General features: G+C 44.4%; 1 protein-coding gene across 1 annotated transcript in view; it reads right to left on the reverse strand.

Annotated features, from left to right (window-relative positions):
- Nucleotides 1-655: 655 nt before the first annotated feature.
- GNB4 (G protein subunit beta 4) overlaps nt 656-9883 on the reverse strand; it is a 26973-nt gene continuing 17745 nt past the window's right edge. The window contains exons 7-8 of the mRNA XM_044670944.1: nt 6497-6713; nt 656-4980 (exon numbers count right to left, since the gene is read on the reverse strand). Coding sequence (XP_044526879.1) covers nt 4874-4980; nt 6497-6713 — 324 coding nt within the window. The 3' untranslated portion in view covers nt 656-4873. The remainder of the gene's footprint in view (nt 4981-6496; nt 6714-9883) is intronic.

The following is a 9883-nucleotide window of genomic DNA, read 5'->3' on the forward strand; positions in this document are numbered from 1 at the left end:
TGTTCCTTCAACTAGTGCCCGGCCTGTCTCGCAGCTTCCCCTGTGGGCAGGCTAGAAAGGATCTTGGCTTCCTGCTACTTGGGGAAAAGGACTCTGCCGTGGGGCAGAGCTAACTCTAGGACAGCTGAGCCCGATTAAGGACTACTCGTCAATTGAACAAATGTTACACTGGAGCCTTTGGGAACCAGGTACTGTGCATTGTTGTAACTTGTTTGTGCCTCATTTAATTTAGGGGAGCGGGACATGCTTAAATAAAACAAATCTAGATCATCCATTCCTCTCAAATGGCACCTTCCTTCACTTCCTTTCTTTGCCTCTGGGCCTCATTAAGAGTCCCATCTCTGGGGAAGTTAACTTAAAGTGATCAGGGCCATTCTCTTGGGAGAAAATGACTCCTGTATTCACTAATATTGTCATTTGGATTTTCCAAATTTCTATCAATCAAAATGTTGGTGGCATTAAATAAGCTCTCAAGGGTCATCTCATCCTAGTCTGTCTTTATCCAGGCAGAAATTTTTCAAAATCATTCCATTTAATTCACTGTTGGTAAACGTCAGCCCCGGAGGCTGTCGTGTTACACGCACAAAGGCATGGTTACTCATGGTTGGCACGGTCTGGTCTCCCTCCGACCCAGAAAGACCCGAGCTACACAGAGTCTGGTTAAAAGCACTTGTTTATTGGTTACAATATCAACTCATGGCACCATGTTTCACTGAGCCACTGTACAAATACAAAGATCAAATCCATTGGAAAAAAGCTATAAACAGAAATTCATAGCAAGTGACCATTTTCACAGGGAAGTCATTGATGCAAAAGCACTATTGGAGAATGCACGGCACGAGTCCCTGGTTTTTATTAGCTTAAATTAAAGCTGTTAGGTGGATACAGACACACTCCAAAGGCAGTGTGGAATTGTTTGGAATTGTTTGTAATCTTTACTGACTTATCTGGTCTAAGTCAGCACAGAGTGTGTAAAACAAATATTCTGAGTAAGATGAGAAGAAATATATCGGAAATTTAACTATCATATACAGTGACTGCAAAACAAAAGTTTTTAAAAACCAATTACATTTGGACTCCTTTGGATGTATTATGTAGTACAAGTGTTCGAATGCCTCTTTGAAAGGAGAAAAAACACGGAATAGAGCACCATTGTGTAAGTAAAACAAAGGCTTGAAATATCTAAAGACTATTCCACTGAAGTCCATATTAGTCAAAAACCTAACATACTGTGTGTGGTACAAGATTTTGTCAGGCACATTTAATCTGTTATCAGTTATATCAATTAGTAACACTTGACACATTTTACCATTACAACACTGCATTAACATTCTGCATGTATTTTACATAACCAGCAACTGGATAAAAAGGCCTGTGGTGCCTCCGAAGTGTAGGAAGCTTTACCAGCATGCAGGCCAGATCGCGGAATACGAGGTGCACCACCAGCCCAAGCTTGCTTAATTTGTACACAAATGGGATCTCGAAGCCAGTCATTCTGCTGCCCAACACAGCAGACAACGGGCTTATTTTCACCTACTCTAAGTAACCAGGATTTTGAAGTAGAGCCCTCCAATCTGGTGGCCGCTGACTGTCCTCTGAACAAAGGGAGAAAATGAATGGAATGTTTTTCGTGTTCCTCATAAACATAAAACACGATGTCACAATGGGACAAGCGGTACGTGGATGGACTTTTAAAGATGAATCTGCCACCTCCAGACGGCATTGCTAATCGGAACTGACAAAAGACTAGAAATACCAGTTTCGGACATTATTCTTGTTCCATTCATGCTTTCCATGTCAGAACTAACGTATAAGCAGTCTTTTCAAACACGTCAGGAAAACTCTAGAAAGCCCTTTGTAGTGATCAGAATCAGGTTCACAGCATCATTGTTTTAGTCCCATTTGGGGGAAGACCCAATCCATTTCCTAGCAATCTGAGCAAATCAATGAATTTTGAGAGTACAGAATGTTAAATTTCAACCACACTTAGAATTTTCTCATTTAAACCATGAGGCACACATTAAACAGTAGAAAGGGGTCCCTAAAACACCCCTTTGGAAAGCTTGATTTTCTGTTCCATGACTACCAATAATGAAATTGACACCAGATGTTGCCCCCTGCCCACTGGGACCCAACAGCTCTGAAAATCTGAATATGACACAAACTGCCAGGCCAGGTCACCTGAGCCCTTTGCAGAGATTAAAAATTAACTCTGTTAAAATCTGTGGAAGAGGAAAAAATAGAAGAAATACTCAATTTTGGGGGGAACCTTATGCCAGAAGTAGTCATTTTGTTTTAAAGTGCTTTATGCTCAAATGTCAATCACTGACATGGTACAGTAAAAAACAGCTGAATAAATTTTAGGATTCGAGAATAATTTTATTTCTACTAACGCACAAGAAATTGCTAATATTTTTGATACAGATGGAAGTGGCATTGTTTGGATGGCATTGTTTTCCTTTCAACCAATTTAAAGATCAGTAGATTTCCCATGTGTGTACCTTCCTGTCAACTTAAGGAATACTTAAAGAATAGAAATACATGGTGGACAGCCATGCTGAACTCCCAATCTGTAGATAAATTCAACAACTGGCAAACTATGCCATCTGGTGCTTAGAAACAAGGGAACTGTCAGCCTACCCGATTTCAGATTTACTGAAATAGCCTTGGACACTCCTGGCAGTCACTCAACATGGCACAAAGATGACTCTTGACATCAATATTATATGCATAAACTTGTTAATCACTCGAGTCATCAGTTATTTTAAACTGGTCTCCAAATTGTTGAAATATGAAAGTAAACACTTAAGAAAAAACTCTGTTGGTGACTTGATAACACTTGTGGTTTGTCCATGTGCCACTGATAATTATGGCTATTGCCATGCAGCTTCCAAACTGATGGCAAGGACTTCTCTCATTTAGTTTGCTTTTTAGCCATTTTTCCTGATGTTGAACCAAATGACAATGCTTTTTTCAGAGGTATGCACCTTCTGTCTGACCCCAAAGAGCTGCTCCTTATGAAGACACACAGACATGTCACTAGGACAGCACATCATTCATCCAAAAGTCATCTCACAGAAAAAGGAAAACGTGCGAGTTCTTGTAATATACAGCGTAGAATAATTTTGGTCTGCTGCCTCCCGAATTGGCCCCAAGTACATTCTCTCTATGGACCTGCTCCCAAATTCACGGTGGTTGGCACGCTTTACTATTTGTAAACAAGACAGATATACAGGCACAGTTTGGAAGTGCTGACGTTGGGAGTAACATGGGATCAAAGCGTCAAGTTGGTCTCGGCAGGAATCCGTGGCCCCAACGTTCACAAAAAGGACTCGACAGTCTTTCCCAAGAAGTAACAAGGGGAAGCAACGCCACCCATTGAGTGACTGATTTCTAAGGGAGATCCGTCACAGGAAAAGGTTTTTTCTGAAAGACGAGGGCGCTTCGAGCCCAGCTCTTCCGGCGGACCCGGTGCTAGTGAGACGAAGCCACTCTCTAAGGAAGTTGGGAATCGCAGCGTGCCTGGCTGCGAGGCCGGCTCCTTGGGGGTGCCGCGGCTTAGAGGCGATCTTTAAAATCAGCCAAAGAGCTTAAGAAATGGACGGTTGGCACTGGAGGGAATATTGAGACAAAATAAGGGATGGATTCATGGCAGCGACTAAGACGTGAAGGCATGGGCCATTTTCACTAACCTAAATTTTAAATTTAAGAGGACAGTTTACTTAAGGTTTTAAATAGGTTACTGACCCAGAGACAAGGGATAATGCTCTTCACTCTAAACACAGTGCTATCTTACTAAATTAGCCATACATAGAAGAGGCATCTATACTCGGGTGAAATCCTGGGAAGGATCACCAGGTTTGCAGAAAAAAAACAACTCATTCTATATCTCTGAGGCAAAGAACCAAAAAACAAAAAACAAAAAAAAACCTGAAATTTTCCAAATAGCCTAAAAACTCAGCGTCCTGAAGTTCAACTGGCCAGGCTCACAGTGGGACACGCCCCTCCTAGTGTCATCGTATTACAATTAGCCTTGAAGAATGTGCAAAAGAATGTCGGCCGTGGGTCCGTCTGCGCCTCTGGTCTGGACATGCAGGCGATTCTACAACTTCCTGTAGAGCCCCAGAGAAGAAAATGGCTATTTGGCCAGGGTCGAGAGCGCATCTTCAGGAGTCTACCTAGCCCATCTGTCCCAGCTGAAATGTGGGCCCTTCATTCTGGGAACAGCAGCTGGTGTTAAAGGAGGCACCGGGAGCCACGGGGGAAAGGCGCGCGTGCCGTGTCAGAACAGGGAAGGGCTCCAGAAGGAATCCCCGGGGCCCACCTGGAGGAGGCACGGCTGCCCGCCCAAAGCCACGGCAGCATGTCCCATGCAGAGCACTTTCACAAAGACTAGATCCTGCCAAGCTATCATCTGATCTCCAAAATTCAGAAATACGACGTTTCAGATAGATGCAAAGCTATAAATGTCGTTCTTTAAAAAAAAAGCAGACGTACGTTAGACAGACAAATGTTACGGGAGAGGCTGCAATAGTGTGTGCATTCTGTTCCATACCAGGAAAATGGAAGATTAGCAGACTCTGAGCACAAGCAGAAATTCCTCAGAACAAGCTACCCAAAATTCCCAAAACAAAACCGGGTCTGTGTTTGCTTTCTTGTCACCATGATTTTATACACTGGCCCCCCTCCCCCCTTTTCTTCACTTTATTTTCTAATAGTTTACATAAAGCCTTTGTGTGTGTGAGTGTAATAGTGAATAGAAAACCCCCCACTTCACCTGCAAATACAAGGTAGAAATGTTATTTCACAGCTACAGGCTGCAGCATTGATCTCTCCAGATCTCAGCGGAGAAGGTAAAACACATACAACCCAGTTAATTCCAGATTCTAAGAAAACTGTCCCAAGATCCCGTCGCTACAGCCATGCCGTCGTCGGTGACGCCTAGACAGCTGACGCGGTTGTCGTGGCCAGCAAGAACACCTGGAAGGACAAGGAGGAGGAGAGTCAGACGGGGGCACCGAGGCGGCGTCACTAGGTGGGGACCGGCGGCGCGGCTCCCTCGTATCCAAGGGGCGCCGCGGGAACCCCACCGTGCCGGCCTGGACCTCCTCAACAACTGTGCTCCGTTTTACCGAGGGCCGGTCATCCAGAGATGGCCGCTGGCTCTGGAGAGAGCCGCGTCGGGGACGGGACGGCCAGGAAGCAGAGCAGACAGGCAGTGCGAGCGCTGTTATAAGGGCCTGAAGCTAGGGGTAATAGTGGTTGTAATAGGGAATAAGGCACCAAGGCTGGAGGTAATCAAGGGAATAGGCTATAGGCAGAGGGATGTTTGGGATTGAGGATGGGCACTGTGGATGGGGTCTGTGAATCCCTGAGGCAGTGAAGTGGATGAGAAGGTGCAATAGTGAAGGTTGGTAGTTGAGGTGGAAGGAGAAATAAGGGAATGTCTGAGTTTGGGGAGTATAACACGGAGGTACCAAGGGTTACAAGGCAGAGGATGAGTTAATCTAAGGCAGGCATCAGCAGCAGGGAACACAGCCTGGATACTCAGGTTAGAGACAAACACTGAAGGGAAACAGTCTGAGCCCTTCAGGTAAAGGACACTTTACAGAGCCAGGTTAGGGCCAGCCAAGAACGGCTTGAAACTGACTTGAGGCTTCTAGTCAGTTTCACAGGAAGGGACTAGTATTGAAGTTTCACTTCCTCCAAAATGGATACCTTCAGCTTCCCTCAAACTCCAGAGAGTATGTTATTCTCTCCTCCCTCTCTAACTAATCAACTAATGAAGTAGCCAAAGGGTTTTGATTAAAGACAAACAGGGTTTATTGTTTTTTTAGGGTTGATTGGCAGGGTAGAGGATACAAGGTAGCCCTAACAGCCGCTTAGAGAAGGCTTCAGGTGGGGGAAGGGAGGCAGGAACATGAGTCTGAGTAGGACCAGCCTACTTCAGCCCCGAGAGGGTTTGTAGCCAAAAGGGGTAGGAAAGCTGGATACAATGATTCAACAGGTAAACTTGCAACAAGGGTGAGCCCTATTTGACTAAACTTTCAAGTTTGAAACTAACTCTCAGATGTACTCTCCTTTCCAAACTTCTCAGACATTCAGGTAGGGAAAATGAAGGTGGGAATAAGGTAGGCTACGGAGATTCAAAGGAATTAGCTAAACTAACAATGTTTAATGGAACAGCTGCAAAATATAGGCCAGGTTTCAATCTACAGAAGGAGCTCAGATGGACCCTGATTCTCTCCACGAGTTCCCAGGACCAACTGAACTTTTTCCCTCATCAACTGACAGAAGAACTCTGCAAAGCAGTTATGCCCCCTCTCTGCACCACAGCGCCTGCCCAGGGGCTTCCCGAGGAGTCTGCCTCAGAGGAAGGACCCGGGAGAGGGCGGGCCCCCGAGGGCCGGGAGGTTGTCCTTTCCGGGTGAGGTCCGCGGACCCCATCTACACGTTCACGGAGAGAGAAAATCTCGGTCTGAGAAGAGGGACTGACCTGCACGTTCTCCTTTCAGCGTGTCCCACACGTTACAGTTGAAGTCGTCGTAGCCCGCCAGCAGGAGGCGGCCACTTTTGGAGAAGGCTACCGAAGTGATGCCGCAGATGATGTTATCGTGAGAATACATCATCAGCTCTTGGTCTGCACGAAGGTCAAAGAGCCGGCAAGTGGCGTCATCAGAGCCGGTGGCAAACGCGTGCCCGTTGGGAAAGAACTGAGAAGAGAATTCCGAGACCCCATTAGAAAGAGGGGAAATCACATAGCTTTTAAAAAGCATTTCAGTCGAAGAAATCCAAGAAAAATGCTTAAGACTCTCCTATTCGTCTACCCACAAAAATGCCTCAGAGGCACAATAGAAAACCACCATAAAGATCCTACAAAAAGAAACAGCTTTTCTCTTAGGACAGATGACAAAGAAGGTAAATCTAATTTGGTATGTAATTAGGCTATAAATCATTGCTTTTATTTATTTATTTATTTTTTAGACCCTTGTACTTTGGTGTATTGTCTCATAGGTGGAAGATTGGTAAGGGTGGGCAATGGGGGTCAAGTGACTTGCCCAGGGTCACACAGCTGGGAAGTGGCTGAGGCTGGCTTTGAACCTAGGACCTCCTGTCTCTAGGCCTGACTCTCACTCCACTGAGCTACCCAGCTGCCCTAAATCATTGCTTTTAAACCAAAGGCCTGTGAATTTATTTAAAGTTACTTAGTGGCTTTTAAGAAATGACAAGCAGGTGATTTCAGAAAAAGCCGGAAAGATCTATACAAACTGAGGCAGAACAAAATCCGCAGAAGCAGAACACTGTACGCAGTAACGGCACTACCGTATGGGGATAAAAGGTGGCAATGACCTGGGACACTTGTGAGCACTGAGGAGGAGGAACGCTCTCACCTCCCCAGAAAGACCTGCCAGAGTCACAGTAGCGCCCTTGCAGTCTTGTTTGGGGGCTCTGCTTTTGTGTGCTCCTATCACAATGACCAGGGTGGAAGTGGGCTTTATCATGGCTCCAAGTCAGGGAGGAAGACAGTTTTAGATCTTATAATTTTGGAAAATGACTGCTGAAAATGATCATTATAAGAAATTGGGAAAATAAGATAGCTTTGAATTAAAAAAAGATAATGTTAATTAATGATGGTCATGGATGAAAGCCAAAGGAGAAGAAAGGTTTGGATTCAAGGATATTTCCTTTACCTCCAGATGAAAGTGTCCAAGTTCTATAAGTCATCTATTACTATATAGGTTCTTATTATTGATAAACAAAACTTAGAGTTTTTCAGATTCAGGATAAAAATTCTGATAAAAATTTAGATATTAACAAAAGAAACCTCTTTCACAATTGCTTCTTGTCTATCTGCCATGAAGAGCTTAAGTAGAATATTTATTCACATACAAATAAGGTTACAGAAACAATGCAGAAAATAAAGAGTAGGAATTTCTACCCGAACTGCAAAGGTACCTTGGAATCTCTCTTCTAGAGACAGTTTTGTAAGCCTATACTGATTAGTGCACCAGGATACTTGTTTGTTTTTTTAAATAAAACCCCTACCTTCTATCTTAGTATCAGTTCCTTGACAGAAGAGCATCAAGGGCCAAGCAAGTCATGGAGGTCACGGGACTTGCCTAGGGGCACAGCTAGAAAATGTTCCTCCAGACCTGGTGTTCTATCTGCTGAGCTACCTTTTTAACCTCTTATTTTCTGCCATAGTAACAACTCTAAGAAAACTAGGCCAACGGGGCTTGCCACAGTTAGGAAGAACTTGAGGCCAGATTTGAGTCCTTACTCAGGGTTGAAGCTCTGAACACTGAGCCACCTAGCTGCCCCATGGCTACTTACTTTTAAAGTGCCATAGACAGACTTGGAAATGACAGCAGACCTTAGTTTGAGAATATATTTCAGAATTGCTCTTTCATTTAAAAATGCCACACTGCCTAGTGACAATCATCTAGTTGCTAGGGATAATAATAAAAACAAGTCAAGAATTAATCTTAAGAAAGAGAAACAAATGTATAGTTTGGTTTAAAGCACAATGCTTAATAGATGCTTTTTTAGACTTCTAGACTACTAACTAGGATATATCTTTCTTTTTTTTTGGGGGGGGGGCCCAAGTTTCCAAGAGGAAATTTATTTAGGTAACTAGGATATTTCTAAATAATTATTCTTAATTAAATTTTTTTTTCCTTTTCAATGAACAAAAACTTCTTTCTGTCGTCTCCCCCCACCTTCTGCTCTTGGAATGAAGGGTAGAAACCCTTGCAAAAATAATATGGAGGTTCCGGGTTAAGATGGCGGCAGAGTAAGAAGCAGCTCTTAACCTCTCCTGACTGAAACACACAAAACTCCTCAAGGGGACATAAAAACAAGTCCAGACGAACGGAGAAACCCCACAACAGGGCACAGCGTGGAAGGTACGTGGAATCAAGACATTTATAGGCTATAAAGGGCTCTCACTAAATCGTGGGCTGAGCAACCGCCCCACCCCCAACCCCTCCACACACAAGATCTAGAGCTCTGAAGCCAGCTAAAAAGAAATAGAGCAAGTTTGGGGCACCCATCGAGTCATTGGCAGCTCCGGGGCCTGTTCCTGAGAGCAGCAAGACTTAGGACCCCATTAAGCCAAAGAACACAAGCGAAATCTGAGAGCTGGAGCAGAGAGTGGATGCTGGGCGCAGAGCGCAGGCTGAGCAGAGCACAGGCACAGGCGGAGGCGTGGGTGGAGGCAGACACAGCCAGGAACTAAAGCTCTGAAACCCTGAGTGGGGAACCAGTGCAGACGGGTATACCACTGTGGAAGCAGCGCCCTGAGACTTGTAAAGGAACCTCCTGCAGAGGATCAAGTAAGGGGGTCCACCAGGGGGCTTGACCTTGGAAAAAACCAGAACTCAGACCTCAGGAGCTAATAGACCGCAGACAGACACTGAGCGCGAGGATAAACCTGAGAAGCTGCTGGGCTAATGATGGCTACCCAGACTCAGGAAACTCAGAAGAGAAAGAATAACAACAAGAAAAAGAAGCCTTTAACACTCGACAACTTTTACACAGAGAAAATCCAGACAACCGAGCAAACAGAGGAGGAGAACAAACAAGCATCCGGACCCTCCTCAAATAAGGAAAACTCCTCACAAGCTATGGAAGAGTTCAAAACTGAGATTTTGAGGAAAATGGAAGAGATCTGGCAAGAAAATAACTGTTTAAAAGGTAAAATCTTGCAATTGAACACCAGAAATGACCAGATTGAAAAGGAATACCAGAAGATTATGGCCGAAAACCAGAAGATTATGGCCGAAAACCGAAAGATTATAGCCGAAAATCAATCCCTAAAGGCTAGAATTGAGCAATTGGAAGGTAATGATCTCTCAAGACAACAAGAACAAATAAAACAAAG

Source organism: Gracilinanus agilis, chromosome 3 (genome assembly GCF_016433145.1).
Source record: "Gracilinanus agilis isolate LMUSP501 chromosome 3, AgileGrace, whole genome shotgun sequence".
NCBI classification, from domain to species: domain Eukaryota; kingdom Metazoa; phylum Chordata; class Mammalia; order Didelphimorphia; family Didelphidae; genus Gracilinanus; species Gracilinanus agilis.